The sequence below is a fragment of the Ursus americanus genome, chromosome 35 (genome assembly GCF_024610735.1).
Source record: "Ursus americanus isolate L20-20 chromosome 35, mUrsAme1.1.p, whole genome shotgun sequence".
NCBI lineage: Eukaryota > Metazoa > Chordata > Mammalia > Carnivora > Ursidae > Ursus > Ursus americanus.
Window position 1 is genome coordinate 24,203,039 of NC_142161.1, and position 16,645 is coordinate 24,219,683.

The 16,645-nt window shown below is 32.8% G+C and overlaps 1 protein-coding gene across 1 annotated transcript in view; it reads right to left on the reverse strand.

Annotated features, from left to right (window-relative positions):
* MDGA2 (MAM domain containing glycosylphosphatidylinositol anchor 2) overlaps positions 1-16,645 on the reverse strand; it is a 778,105-nt gene that overhangs the window by 32,296 nt on the left and 729,164 nt on the right. The window contains exons 11-14 of the mRNA XM_045799284.2: positions 14,518-14,695; positions 10,510-10,530; positions 1,816-1,971; positions 968-1,126 (exon numbers count right to left, since the gene is read on the reverse strand). Of these exons, the coding sequence (XP_045655240.1) occupies positions 968-1,126; positions 1,816-1,971; positions 10,510-10,530; positions 14,518-14,695 (514 nt within the window). The remainder of the gene's footprint in view (positions 1-967; positions 1,127-1,815; positions 1,972-10,509; positions 10,531-14,517; positions 14,696-16,645) is intronic.

The following is a 16,645-nucleotide window of genomic DNA, read 5'->3' on the forward strand; positions in this document are numbered from 1 at the left end:
TCTTTTCTTTTCTTTTCTTTTCTTTTCTTTTCTTTTCTTTTCTTTCTTTCTTCTTTCTTTTTTTCTTTCCTTCCTTCCTTCCTTCCTTCCTTCCTTCCTTCCTTCCTTTTTTTTTTTTTTGACTTTATTTATTTATTTGAGAGAGAGAGAGAGCACATGGGGGGAGAGAGAGAGAGCGCACACAGGCATGTGTGCATGAAAGGGGGAAGGGCAGAGGGAGCAGCAGACTCCCCACAGAGCAGGGAGCTCCATGTGGAACTCATCCCAGGACCTTGGGATCATGACCTGAGGCGAGGGCAGATGCTTAACGGACTAAGCCACCCAGGCACCCCTGCTAGGTTCTTTCTAAAGATTATGCAGTATTCTATCCAGCATGATTATGTATTTACTCATCTCGGCCTCCATTGCTGTACAAGGGTCCCTAAGGGCAAGGAGTGTGTCTTCATCTTTGCATGCTCTTCAGGACTGAGGATGTTCTTAAATCTTACTAGGTATGGTAGGCATACTTTATGAACAAGAAAGTATCATATCAGTATTCCAATTATGTAGACAAAGCTAAAAGTATTTGTCTTCCAAATATGGCAGTATTCCTTTTCATGGCCATTAATACACGGTGAGTCATTATTCACACAAATTTCTTTGAAAAGAAGCAGCAGCCTAAGTTATACTGGTATTAATCTCACAGTAAGATCGTAAAGAATTTAACCCATTGATGGTTTGCCTGAATTAGGATTCTAGAAGGGGTAGGTGATGCTCCAAAAGTTCAAATTCTAACCTAAAATTTGGAAATTAGAACATGATAGGGGAATGTTCTTAGCATCTTATTTCGCAGTTTGAAGGTAAGGCATTTAAAAGTCAATGATGATATTCTTTGACTAAAACTGATTTCATGCTGTGTGCTTGTGAACCTTTTTCTTCTTAGTTATAATTTACTCTAGAATAAACATAATAATTCTCGCCATCTTACCTATATGTTGTCCATACATGTGATAAAAGAAGCTGAAACAATACGCAGTGTTCGTGGGGCCATAAGGGTTTTTAGGAGCTATGCTGAAAACAGGGCTGAGAAGTCGGGCCTTTTCGCCTTCCAATCTGGGTCGAGATGTCTCAATGTACATATAAAAACCTTTAAAAAGATAATATAACATGTTTAAATACATTAGTATTAGGTGACATGAAATTTGAAACACTGAGAAGTTTTAGAGTTTTTATATGAAGTAAATCACAGAGTCACAGAATTCTGATCTCATTTATGAACTATTTATAAGTGTGATATAAAGAATAAATAAATGATCTACATAATTAAAGATAACATTGCTTCAGTGTAAAAAACTTTAGATAAAATTGGAATTTTACACTTGAATTCTTTAAAAAAAATCTCTCAACTACATGTGTCAGTGAGTTCTGAGAGAAAATTTGTGTCTACAAACTTTGGAAATACCTGAATTATTGGTACTGTACATTAAAAATGTAATGTCTTTTTTTTTAAAGATTTTATTTATTTATTCGACAGAGATAGAGACAGCCAGCGAGAGAGGGAACACAAGCAGGGGGAGTGGGAGAGGAAGAAGCAGGCTCCCAGCGGAGGAGCCTGATGTGGGGCTCGATCCGAGAACGCTGGGATCACGCCCTGAGTTGAAGGCAGACGCTCAACCGCTGTGCCACCCAGGCGCCCCTAAAAATGTAACGTTTTATCCCATAATCTCCAAATCTATAGCTAAGCATTCTGGTGCATGTTATATAAATGGCATTAATTTCTCGAAGTCCAAGGCTGGAGTACGACTGCTATAAACACAACATTTCATACCCTCCTACCTTCTTTGGAGCCACTACGATCAGCATTAGGTCCCGTGTTTGGAGTGTATTTTGTATTTCTTGTTGCAGTACTTTGCTTTGTCCAGTCAAAATTATCTGTATCATCTTGGGTGAACAAACAAATGTTACCATCTTCAAATCCACAGTGAAATTCCCCTGTTAACCAATTTTAATTAAAGTAATTAATATTAATTAAATTAACATGAACATTGCGATATTCTTTAAAATATTTTTAAAACATTACACAGCAATCGTAACGCAAGACTGCCAGGTGGCACCAGAACCATCCTAGTGCGCAAGATGATGACAAAACAGAAAATGATTTCAGTTTTAACAAAAAAGAAAAATAATCTCGATATATACATCAGTCTCTTGGTTTAATAACTTAAACCCAAACCATCTTCCTCTGAAATATCCAAATAATTGAAATTAAAGAATAGAATTCACACTTGAATTATGGAAGATGACTTTTCCCAACTTTCATTTTTCGAGTCTAGAAATAATCCAAACAAAACAGAACTCTCAATTACAAAATGAGCTTTATTAATTTACCTGACAACACGTTAAAGCTGTATACCTTGAGGCTATAATCTTTTACACCATGTCTGGAGATGCTTTCAATGTATACCCACTTGCAGAAATGGAAGTTTACTTAGGGAAAGATAATGGCAAAATATTTTAAAAAGTAGTTATCTTTAAATTTTTTTTTGAATGTGTATTTGGCAGATGGTTGAAATTCACTAGAAATAAAGTAATGAAAGGTCTTTAATGAAGACTGTGGAAGGACTGGGATTTTTTGTATGCCTGCCACATGCTGCGTTCAGACCCAACAAAATTGTAATGAGAGTAAGAATAATATTTCTAGGTATCAAAGGGTTTTCTTACTGGGATGTAGCCTGCTTGAAATATAGGTGTAAATAAAGAAGATAATAATGTCAACCTGACACAAGACATGAACAGATAATTCTCCAAAGATATCCAAATGGCCAACAGACACATAAAAAGATGTTCAACATCACTGATCATCAGGGAAATGCAAATCAAAACCACAATGAGATATCACACAATGAGATGGCAGTTAAAAAAAAAAAAAAAACATTACCAAGTATGTGGAAAAACTGGAACCCTTATACACTGTCATGGGAATGTAAAATGGTATAGCCAGTAAGGAAAACAGTACGAAGTTCCTCAAAAATTAAAATAGAACTACTGGGGGCACCTGGGTGGTTCAGTTAGTTAAGTGTCCAAGTCTTGATCTCAGGGTTGTGATTTCAAGCCCCACGTTAGGCTACACGCTAGGCATGGAGCCTACTTAAAAAAAAAAAAAAAAAGTAGAACCACTGTGTAATCCAGCAATCTTATTTCTGGGTGTCTGTCCAAAAAATTGAAACCATTATCTCAAGGAGATAGTTGCACTCTTATGTTCACTGCAGCATATTTCACAATAGCCAAAATATGGAAGCAAGCTAAGTGCCCATCAGTGGAGGAATGGATAAAGAAGACATACATACAATGGAATATTATTCAGCCTTAGAGAAGAAGAAAATCTTGCCATATGTGACAACATTGATGAACCTGGAGGACATTATACTAAGGAAATTATATTAAGCCAGTCCTAGAAGAATTAAGCTGCATGATTACACTTACGAGGTATCTAAAATATCCAAATACATAGAAGCAGAAAGTAGAATGGTGGTTTTCAGGGGCTGGGGGAAGATGGAAATGGAGAGACATTGGTTAAAAGGTAGAAACTTTCAGTTCTGCAAGATGAGTCAGTTCTAGAGATCCGCCGTAGAACTTTATGCTGGGCTAACGATGCTGTATTGTGTACGTTATTAAGAAGGTAGAACTCACATTAAGTGTTCTAATCACAATTTAAAAAAGGAAGAGAGAAGGAAGGAAAAAGGGAAGGAAGGAAGGAAGGAAGGAAGGAAGGAAGGAAGGAAGGAAAGTAGGAAGAAAACCACTGACATATATACACAAAAATAAAACAGAAGGCTTTTCCTTTGAATTTAAGGAATACGTTTTTGCTTTGTTTTTGTTTTCAGATTAAAGACTCACTGTACCTCTTTGTGTTTATTTATATTCCGTATTATTAATAGGAATATTTACAGGGAGTATAAGCATTTAGCGAATTCTAAATCAGTACATTTCTGGATAAGCAATATTCCATATAAAATATTCTTCAGCACATACTTATGCCATAGATCTATCTTGTACTAAAGAAAACAGGACTGCTTGATACTATCAACTGAGATCTAATGTTGGTGACAGCAGTGTAGCTGTACGCATGGATACATTTCTTTAAATATCTTTTAGGCACAGCAGGAGATTCCCTTAGCTGCTACTTTGGGTCATGATAAAGCAATGCTTGACTTTAAATGTTGTCAGTTATTTAATTACATATTGTATATACACAAAGTAAATGTCAAAAAACAAATGTAAAAATTCAAGGATTTGTTTATAAATCTGCGGCTAAATCTTACTTTTTATGTCATTTAAAAGTATATATAATGAATTTTATAAGACCATTTAAACATATCTTTTGCGTAAGTTAGCTTTGTTTGAAAAAAACTTGCCTACAAAAAAACCGAGTTTTTAAAACCTGAAAATTGAATTCTCTGATAGAGAAATTAAGCAACAATACAGCTATGAGAACCAAGACATGTCCATAATTTTAGATATACCTAATTTTTTATCATAATTTGGTTATTTTACAGATGACAAATTGTTTACAATAAATTTGAAGGAGGCTTAAGACTTTAATAATTCACAGTGGTCAAAGATACATAAGTCATCTCCATAGTTCTTCATTACTTCTGTAGACATTCATTTTTACAGTGAAGAAATCTATTACTGGAAAGATTTTATAAAAAGTAGGAAGATAAAGGTGGAAAAAACTCACCATTTTGGACCATAAAAATCTTATGATTATCCTGTCATTATATGTAGAATAATTATGCAAAGGCTATCACTAAAAAAACTATTGAAATAAGTAATATCTTGATAGTGAAAATGCATCAGTCTGTAAAAACTTATCAAAAGTCTATGTAATATTAAATATTAAAAGATCTCATAAAATAGGAAAGTAATGCAGTCCAAGATTTTCACAAAGATATGTAACTGAAGACTGACTTGATCTTGAATTTTTTACTGGTTTTCTAACTATAACATAATCTTGGTAGTTTCAGGAGCTATATGGAAATAAAGGAATATATTTGAAATATTCTGCATTTTGTGGTCTCCAAAATTGTGCTTTATTTACCCCAATTCTTCTCAATATGGTGAAGAAAGAATAAAACTTGGGGATAAGCAGCCTGATGCCTAATTGTCCTCTAGCCCAATGACTCCCTCTTGTACCCGCCTACCCTGTTGATTTTAAAATTTTTTTTAGCTTTACTGAAATATAATTGACAAACAAAAATTATATATATTTAAGATATATACAGTTTGATGTTTTGATATACATTTTGAAATGATCACACTGAAGCAAATTAATATATTCATCACTTCACAAATCACATAATTACCCTTATCTCTCTCCCTCCCTCCCTTCCTTCCTTCATTTTGGAGGTGAGAATGCTTACGATCTACCCTCTTAGCAAATTTCAAGTATACAATATTGTTAGGCATAGTCACCATGCTGTACATTAGATCTCCAGAACTCACTCAACTAACATAACTCAAAGTGTATACCCATTGACCAACATCTTCCCATTTCCCCCTCCCTCTTGCTCCTGGCAGCTGCCATTTTACACTCTGGATATGAGTTTGACTATTTTAGATGCCATGGAAATTAGATTATACAGCCTCTGTCCTTCTGTGTCTGGCTTATTTCACTTAGCATAATAAACCAAATTCATCCATGTTGTCTCAAATGGCAGCACAGCCTTTTTAAAAGCTAATATTCTGCATTTTCTTCCATGAATCCACTGATGGATGTTTAGATTATTTCCGTTTCTTGGCTATTGTGAGTAATGCTGCAATGAACTTGGCATTACAGGTATTTCATCAAGATTGAGCTTTATGTAACCTTTGGATATTTACCCAGAAGTGAGACTGCCGGATCATTTGGTAATTCTCTCTTTAATTTTTGAAGAACCTCCATACTGTTTTCTATAATGGCTGTAGCAATTTACATTCCTACTGATAATGTGCAATGGTTGATTAAAGAGACTGTCCCTTCCCTATTGTGTGTTCTTGGCACTCTTGCCGAAAATCAGTTGACTGTAAATTCATGGATTTATTTGTGAGCTTTCTATTGTGTTCTGTCGGTCTAAATGACAGTTTTTATGCCAATACCACACTCCCTTGATTACTGTAGATTTGTGATATATTTTAAAATCAGGAAGTGTGATGCCTCCAGCTTTATTTTTATATTACATTAGCTATTTGCGATCTTTTGTAGTTCTGTATGAATTTTAAGATTGTTTTTTCTATTTATGTAAAGAATGTCATTGGTATTTTGATAGGGATTGCACTGAATTAGTATATTGCTTGGGGAAGTATGGATATTCTAACAATATTAATTCTTCTAATCCATGAACATGGAGTGTCTTTCCATTTACCTGTCTTCTCTAATTTCCTTCAACAATGTGTTGTAATTTTTATTGTAGAAGTCTTTCACTTCTTTGGTTAAGTTATTCCTAAGTATTCTAGTCTTTTTGTTGTTATTTTGAATGGGACTGTTTTCTTAATTTCCTTTTCGGATAGTTCATTGTGAATGTACAGAAATGTCACTGTTTTTTTGTACGTTAATTTTGTGTCATCTCACTTTAATCTGTTTATTAGTTCTAACTTTGGAATGATATTTTAGAGTTGGCTATTATGGTAAACTTTCTTTTCAGTTTTAAGTAGTTTCCTAGAGATAGTGAGATGGTCACACATATGTATTATTTATATTATTCAACATATTAATATTTACATGTATGTATATTTCATATATACATATATGTGTATATATATATATATATACCATCTTGTACTTAATATAAACCAAAAAAAGTCCAAAATTTTTTTCCAAAAGTTCTGAATTTTAACAATTTGGACTTCAAAACCTAAATCAGACCAAATACACTTTTCAAAAATTTTAAAACCTCTTTACAGTAGAAAATTTCAACTACATTGCTAAGATACTTGAGAGACCTCAGAATTCATTTCAATCTGATTTCAATATTTTCGTTTTCTTTTCAATTAACACAGTCCAGTCACAGACTAAACTTCAGGTTTGGTCCAAGGGTACCCTTCCTGAGGAAATCAGCAATGAATGAGAAGGACAACTGACACTGCTGGTGTTTCCTGGAGCTTGTAGGATGTGGTTCTTTTGACAACTAATCATCCTTCCTTTCAGTTCAAAATTTCAATCAAAAGAGTTTTTTAAAAAACTATAAAGAGGGGCACCTGGGTGGTTCAGTCAGTTAAGTGTCTGCCTTTGGCTCAGGTCATGGTCCCAGGGTCCTGGGATGGAGCCCCATTCGGGGATCCCTGCTCAGCGAGGAGCCTGCTTCTCTCTCTGCCTCTGCCTGCTGCTCCCCTGCTTGTGCGCTCACTCTATCTAACAAATAAATAAATAAAATCCTTTAAAAAAAACCCCTATAAACAAAAGGACTTTCTCTTTTAAATTTAAAAGTAATTATTTTGAGTCTAATGAATCATACTAGGACAAAATTTCATAGACTTACTCTATATAGATATATTGGAAGTAAATACTTAGGATATGTCAGTTCACTTAAAGACGACATAAGTTGTTAAAATGCAAGAGGATTTAAGATTAGTTTGATTTGCTGCCAATATATGTCTCATATCACATGTATTATATTAAATATAATATATATTCCAATATATTCCTACAATCATTTTTTTCTATAAAGATGTTTTGGATAAACCATAATTTATAAGTAAGCCAACATATATTCAAAAGATTTTTAAACTTTATTATCTAGACAATAATCTTTTATGGAAGAAATATTACTAAATGGTATTATAAGAATTCATTACACGTAACTATAAATAACCTAAGAAGCAAGATTTGGCAGCATTTTCTTCATTTTAAGAAATCACTTAGCATCCTATCAGAAGTACTTAATGTTTTTAATTTCATTTTTTCCTCATTGACTTTTTTTTTTTTTAACTGCTTAATTTTCACTTTCTCTTCAACTTCATTAACAACATTACTGGGAAAACATGTTTTAATGCAATGTGGAGGATAAATAGTAAGCATATTGTAACTAATTGAACTATTGTAGCAAAATTATAGAAACAAAAACCAAGTTTGCCTGAGGTTGGGATGCAAACAGGTTTAACTACAAGGCAGCAATACAAAAATTTTATAGAGATGATGGAACTTGTGGTGATGGTTTCATAACTGTATGAATTGGTCAACACTTCTTACAGAAGTATGCACAAGTGTTAATTTTACTGTATGTAAATTGTGCTTTGAAAATCAATGACAAAATTTAAGACATTATGCCATTTAAGAAATCTCAGGTGAAAGCAGTCTAGCTGAGGGAAAGAAAAAATAACTTTCCATAGCAAAATCTAAAAGAAAACATGACCTTCTTCTACATGTTGGCCTATTTTCCTCTTATTGAATAATGTCTGGCTAATTTATTAAGAGTTTGAATGTATAATGAATGAGTTTGCTTGATAAAGCATTTTTCTTTTAGGTCTTTGGGACCTGAAGCGTTCTTTCACAGGGTTAAAGAAATCAATTAATAAAGGAGAAATGTATATGACTGTCAATAATATAAAAATAATTACTCAATAACTTAGAAAAATCATTGTGTGATGTTTACTAAAAAGTCTTTATTCTAAACAATTCTGATCTTTTACCATATTGAACACTTAGTAAAAAATAAAAAAAGTAGATTCAATGGAAATCTTTAATATAGAGAGTTATAATGGAAATTATTTTAAAAGGAGACAATCCAATTCATTGTTTGACTAACAACAACAACAAAATGCTTGTTGGAGAAGAAGTGGGATAACTATGACCTAAAGGATACAAGCTTTTAAAAGAAGCAAATTCTAATTAACGTTGTTCATCTTCAGGTCACATTTCTGGCTTCTGTAATGTTTGAGTATCATACTCTAGACACACTGAGCTTTGCTCAGTTATTATGGGAACATGACTGTCCTTTCAATGGCAGGCCTTGCCTTTCCTTACCTTCTTCACCTAAAGAACCTCTACTCAACTTTCAGGAACCAGTTCAAATAGCATGTCTTCTATACAACTTCACTTGCCATAAAATTAATGGTACTTTTTATATTGTATGGAAGTCATCTGTTAGCAAACAGTACCTCTACTATTTCTTTATAGATGATTTTTCCCAGTAAATTAAAGCTACCAAAATTTTTTCCTTGAATTGAAATATTTGTCAACTTTTTCCTGTATCAGGTTTTAATCTTCCCATGACAACTCTTTTTAAACATTTCTATGACATTATAGTCAGAGAATTTACCTTCAAAAGAATTATAATCAATGTAGTAATTAAATAGCAATAGTATCCTGGGTAAAAGCCAGGGAGAGCCTGATTTGTGCAATTAATTCACCTTGAAACTGTTGTGTATTTGTGGTCTTAACAAATGGTCATTATGCACCTGCTAAATATAAGATGCTGTGGTAGACCAAAAGACAGTGAGATACAGAGAGAAATTAGAAACATATTTAGCTGCTAAGTATTTTATGACAAAATAAAAAAGATACCTTATAACATAGATGAAGACAAATTGTTTTTGGAAGTCAAATGGAGAGAATACCAGTGAAGAAAGAAGCATCTGTGCTAAACTTTATAAATGAACCTCAAAGGATTGAGGATACCCATATTAAAGTGTCATCGGTGAGAACAAAATGAACTGTGCATGAAAGCAATATGAAAACAGCAAAGATCTACAAAGGTATTCAGTATGAAAATCTGGATACGCAGAAATGGAGCAAAAGATGATCTTTAGTAGAAAATAAGTTAGCAACAGGTTATGTAGTTTGGTCTTGGATTATATAATCAGTGAAAGGCCATTATAAGAAAGGAAACATAATAAAATGACAAAAAAGACCTGCACAGTTTCTTCACTAAGTGTAAGTGATGGAGAATATTGGAAGGATGGGAGTAAGAGTGTAAAGGTGGCTCTCCATTCTTTTATTAGCCAAGAACAATATATTCGTAGACACGAGATAGAAGACAAAGTCAATCTCTAATGTGAAATATTCAAGAGGATGGTGAACAGATTATCTTCTTCATTAACAATGGGGATATCGACTAGTGATGTATGGAAAATCTTGATTAAACCATTCAAATGCCAACTTTCTAACTATAGTCTTTTGTAACTGCAATAGAGAAATTAAAAAAAAGAAAATTAGAGAAACACATAATAGTAATATAAATGATATGCATTGCCACAAAAGAAAAACATAATCCCGTAATTAAACAAATAACAAATGTTAAGTTGGAGGAAATGGCTGCATATTTAGGAAAACTTATAAAAATCAATGACCAATATTAAACAGTTTGTCTTTATAACCATATCCGTCGAAATTTAAAATTCACAATTCATATTTAATGCCAGTTTTACTGTTTCTAGGCCATCCCACTTTAAACCAAATATGAACGGTTACTAATAATCTTTATCTGCCTATAAGTTTTCTACTTTTCTTAACTGTGAAATGCTGTACCATTATTAAAATAAAAATATACTTACTCAAATGAGGATTAACAGGAGCTACAAGAAAAACAAAAAATAATGTTAGTATGGCTTGAATGTCTTTTATAAATAAAAGTCTTATCAGTGTCTCATAGTTCCTTATCAAAACTTAATGATCTTCCCCACGGTGACCATGGAGAATTATGTGTGCAATCCATTTTGTTCTAGAGGATTGAATAGAATCTACTTTGGAGCTTAGCAATAACAGTCTCAAAGTACCTAAAAGATCAATGCTAAATAGCATGTGGGATTCGTTCATTTTCCAAGGAACAGAGTTGCTCATCTTTTATGTCTTAACCAGTGCAAAAACCCCCAGAAATCAAACCTCAGGCTGACAGTAGGACAACCTAGAATCTAGATGTTTTAACAATGAAAGCAATTATCCAACAGAAATTACACTTTAGTTTTTTTGCTGTTATCTACTTCTGGTGAAAATAACATGGTGTATATGAAAATAAAGCAATCCTTATAGCATGTTATTACATGCACCCTAAAACAAATAGCTACACCAGTCCTGCTTTGTTTGTTTTCAAATAACAAGCAATACAGTTGTGTTTTTGTGCACCAGAAGACATATTTATCTCAAAAAACTGTGTTTGCAATACAAGTGACAATTGATTTCTACATGAAGAGAAATGAATACTTTACATTTTACTGAAACAACAACAAAAATATATCTAATCTAACAGACAAAATGGTATCTGTGTATCTGATTATTTTATCACTTTGAGGAAAAAATTCATTTTGGATGAAGTAAAGCATTGTTGGGGTCTCCCAAGATTACAATAGGCAGATAATCTAACTTGCAGAAGTTTGCTCTGTTTTTAATTCTAGTGTTTTCCATTAACCACTTGTTAAACTTGGACTGTACAAATGAAGTATGATAGTAAAAAATGCATACACGAGCCTAAGCATGTTCCTAGTAATTGTTACATTAGTACATTGAGATCAATTTTAACAAAGTGAGTGAGTTTCTCAATCACATATTTTTACTATCTCTTACAGAAGATAGACAATTTCTATTACTTTGTTTTTCTGATTCTGTTTCCCCGTTGCCAATTATGAAATAAGTAAGTAGAGAGGGAACTATATACCTACTAGTTCCACTGAGTGGAGAAAAAATAATTATTATTTTTCTTGCAAGATGTCAATATATTATAATTTGAAAATTAATTAGTAGAAATGAAAATAATTTCATAATTAAAATATTATGAAATTTTTAAATTGTCTATGTATTATCTCACAAAGAAGTAAGCATCTTTGAATTCTAGTTTGGTTCTAAAAAATATGTCACACCTACAGTTAACCTCCAACCACACTGAGTTTTAACTGAATCTTCTGCTACGATATTACTAGTCATCAAATTCACTAAAAGCAGCAGATTTAACCGTGTAAAAATTTCCATTCTAAATTCTAAATATTGCAGTGAGCCCTTTTTTTACAATTGAACTTTCATGTATCATTTTTCATAAACATCTAGGTACCATTTAAGTAAACTTTACCCAAATCTATATTATATAAAAGTAATTTTAATTAAAATGTTTAAGATTTTGATAAGTATGCCTAAGAATGTAAAGATAAAGTTGAAACTACCATAACATCTGTTTTCCAGATTTACTTTTCATTTTACTCTGTTGCCTCAGAGTTTTCAGTAAAACTGCTGAGCTTATAAAGATTTGTTTCTCTATTTCTCTTTAAGAAAAGTCATATCATTTTTAAACATAGCAAAGCAACATGGATCCTCTGCCATGAAAGGGTGAACTAGACCTAGTTCTGTTCAGAGTTTGTCATTTCATAGTTGTTTAATTCTGCAGGACACTGAAACTTTCAGTGTCCTAGTATCTTCTTCTTTTTAAAAACATGGATATCAGTGCATTGTTCTAATGCCCCTTCATATTGAGGTGTCTACAGTTTTATAACTTAGGGGCAGGGAGCATAAAACTTAGATAAGAGGAGACAATAATTCATATTTTATAAAATATATAAAACTAAAACTTCAGAAAAAATATATTGAGATGCTATCTAATTGTGTGCCCAATGGAATCATGGAGGTAATTACTGAATAGCAATTGTTACCGTCATTAAATTTTATGTGTTGTCATTAACAAAAATGGTATCTTTTTAAGGAACCACATTCAAGAAAAGATGTGCAGTGATTCTAATGCTTTTACAAATGTATATTTTTAAAGGACCGTATTCAAGAAAAAGATACTCAGTTATTCTAATGCTTTTACATCCGTGATCTTCTATTAATAGTCTACTCTACATTGTATTTCATCTTTTTTATTGAAAATTGAATACATATAATTGTTGAGAAGAGAGTGAAAATAAGGGATTTCATGTGAAAAGCAACTCTAATGAGATTTTAATAATTTCACTGTATTTTTTTACTTTTGATAGTATTCAGTTTCCCTCTTAAGTAGGAAAAACATGCTTAATGCTAAACTGAATGGAGAATCCAACTGCAAAGAAACACATTCTATTATTTTTTTTAAATCAAGTCCTGGTAATCAATGATAAAGAGAATAATATTTCACTAAAGTAATGAAATAAATATGAAATAGTTGGCCAATGATTCATTCAACCCTGAAAAATATACTGACAATTTTAGAGGTAGTCGCTAAATATCATAAATTTCAATGGAAAAAATTCACATAAATTTCAATTGATAAAATATTAATCTGTTTCATTAACATGCACACGAACGTACCCACATACAATTAGATATTTTTAACATTGGCAACAAGCTGCAATACATCTGTACAATGGGATATTAAAGAATAAAAAGAAATAAAAATAAAAAGAAATGCACTATCAAGCCTCAAACATGGAAAAACCTTAAGGGCATATTGTTAAATTAAATAAGTTAGTTTGAAGAAGTTATATGCCCCATTATTCCAATTCTACAACATTCTAGAAAAAACAAAACTATAGACGATAAAAAGATTAGTGGTTGTCAGGTTTGGAGGGGACAGGGATGAATAAATGGAGCAGGGGAGTTTTAGGGCAGTGCAACTATTCTGTACGATACTGTAATGGTGAATAAATTATATTATCCACTTCTCACAATTCATATAACTGCACAACACAATAAGAAACACTAATGTAAACTGCTTGCTTTAATAACAATAGGTCAGTATTCTTTATCTTCTAGTAGTTTAATAATTTTATGTTTTACATGTAGGTCCGTGATCCATTTTCAGTTAAATGTCACAAAAAGTAAAAAGTCTGTATTTAGATTCAATATTTTGCATGAAATTTTGCTAAAGAAAGATGTTAATAATACGGGAAACTGTGTTGGGGGAAAGGACACATACGGAAGCTCTCTCTACTTCCTGCTTGATTTTTTTTTGTAAATCTAAAAATGCTTAAAACATCAAGTCTATCAATTAAAAAACAAGCTTTGATAACATTTGCTAACTTCTTAATGATGTAAATTTTAAGGACATCAAGAATTTGGGAAAAATGCAGAATTATTGTACCATAGCATGGGATAGAGGATAAAGAGACATTGTTGACATCATCGCATTGATTCAGTATTAACTGAAACATTATTCTACATGTCTACATTTAAATCAAATATTACAATTTATAGTGATTAAGTTTTCTAGATTTGTTTGTTTATTTGCTGGTTGTTTTGTTTTGTCACCTGGCTGATGATGCAGAAGATCAGTATGCTGAATTTTAGTTTTTTTCTAAATTTAATAGATAGTTGCAATGTACATATTCCAGACAGTTTAACATGCAAATGAATACTTTTATTTTTATTTTTTATTTTTTTTAAAGATTTTATTTATTTATTTGACAGAGATAGACACAGCCAGCGAGAGAGGGAACACAAGCAGGGGGAGTGGGAGAGGAAGAAGCAGGCTCATAGCAGAGGAGCCTGATGTGGGGCTCGATCCCAGAACACCGGGATCACGCCCTGAGCTGAAGGCAGATGCTTAACCGCTGTGCCACCCAGGCGCCCTGCAAATGAATACTTTTAAATAAAAGACTACTTACCACTATATTTGATGACACGAATTGTTGAATCTCCTTCACCAAATTTGGTGAGAGGAGTTAGTCGGACTTCATAAGCCTCTGGTTTAATTAACTCAGTCAAGTTATATGTAATTAATTCTCCTTTTTGAATATTTCCATTTATTTTAATCTCCTGTTCCCACCAACGCTGCTGTCCAGCCTGAAATCAAAAGAATTATGTAATAATATCCCCAATATTTTCTTCAGAGAGACTTACTGTGTTCTAACAAGTGGGCAAAAAAGCATTCTGAAATTTTATTAAATAAGAAAGTACATTACATTATATGAATACATTTTATTAAAGTTCAAGTTTCTATAATAAGCAACAAATTTTGTAGATTTTGCAGATAATTACCAAATTATCACAGAGTAGTTTGGCTGATTAAACAGACTTAATATGCCATTTTATTAAGAGTCAGAGGATAAAACAATAGTTTCAACTGCAGTCTCAATCAATACAGAGGTTTGAAGAGATAGTTTAACTACTTCTTTTTTTATTCTTTTTTTTAAGTTTCTATTTAAATTCCAGTTAGTTAACATAAAATGTAATATTAGCTTCAGGTATACAATACAGTGATTCAGGACTTCCGTACATCACCTGGTGCTCATCATGACAAGTGCACTCCTTAATCCCATCACCTATTTAACCCATCCTCCCACCCACCTCCCCCATGGCAACCATCAGTTTGGTCTCCATAGTTGAGTCTGTTTCCTGGTTTGCCTCTCTTTTTCCCCTTTGCCCGTTTGTTTTGACTCTTAAGTTCCACATATGAGTGAAACCATATGGTATTTGTCTTTCTCTGGCTGACTTATTTCACTTAGCATAATGCTCTCTAGCTCCATCCATGTCATTGCAAATGGCAAGATTTCATTCTTTTTTAGGGCTGAGTAATATTCCACTGTATATATACCACATCTTGTTTATAGTCAACTGATCTTTGACAAATGAGCAAAGATAATGCAGTGGAGCAAAAACAGTCTTTTCAGCAAACTACAATGGAACACTGGGCCTCCACATGCAAAATATTGAATCTAAATACAAACTTTATGCTTTTTATGACATTTAACTGGAAATGATCACAGACCTACATGTAAAACATAAAACTACAAAACTACCAGAAGATAACATGGGAGAAAAACTAGATGATTGTGGGTTTGGCAAGAGCTTTTTAGATACAATACCAAAAGTACAATCCATGAAAGAAATAGGTGATAAGCTGGACTTCTATGAATTAAATATTTCTACCCTACAAAAGACAGTTTCAAGACAACTGAAAGAGAAGCACAGACTGAGAGACTATATTTGCAAAAGACACATCCAAAATATATAAACATGTCTCAAAATTCAACAACAGGAAAACAAATAACCCAGTTAAAAAATGGACCATGGATCTTAACAGAAAAGATGCTGAACTGTATGTCATCATAGGAATAAAAATTAAAACAATGAGATGTACTGCGTACCTATTAAAATAGTCAAAATCCAGAACACTGGCAACACCAAATGTTGATGGGATTGGGAAGCAAAAGTAACTTTCATTCATTGCTAATGGAAATGCAAAATGGTATAGCCAATTTGGGGGATAATTTGGGTTTTGTTCCATTTTCATTTACAAAACTAAATATACCTTTACCATATTATCAAGCAATTGTGTCCCTTGGTATTTACTTAAGGGGGCTGAAAACTTATGTTTGCACAAAAATCTGCCCATGACTGGATGTCTATAGCAGCATTATTCATAATGGACAAAACCTGGAAGCTACCAAGCTGTCCTTCAGAAGATGAACAGACAAACAGTGCTGTAACCAGACAATGGGATATTACCTGTGCCAAAAACAAGAGTTATTAAGACATGAAAAGACATAAAACAAACTTAAATGCGTATACTAAGTGAATGAAACCAATCTGAAAAGGCTGTATACTGTATGATTCCAACTGCATGACATTCTGAAAAAGGTGAAACTATGGATATAGTAAAAAGATCAGTGGTTGCCAGGAGTTGAGGGGAGGGAGGTATATATAAGCTGAGCACAGGGAATTCTGGGGACAGTGAAACTACTCCGTATGATGATATCACGGTGGATACATGTAATTATAAACCCACAGAAC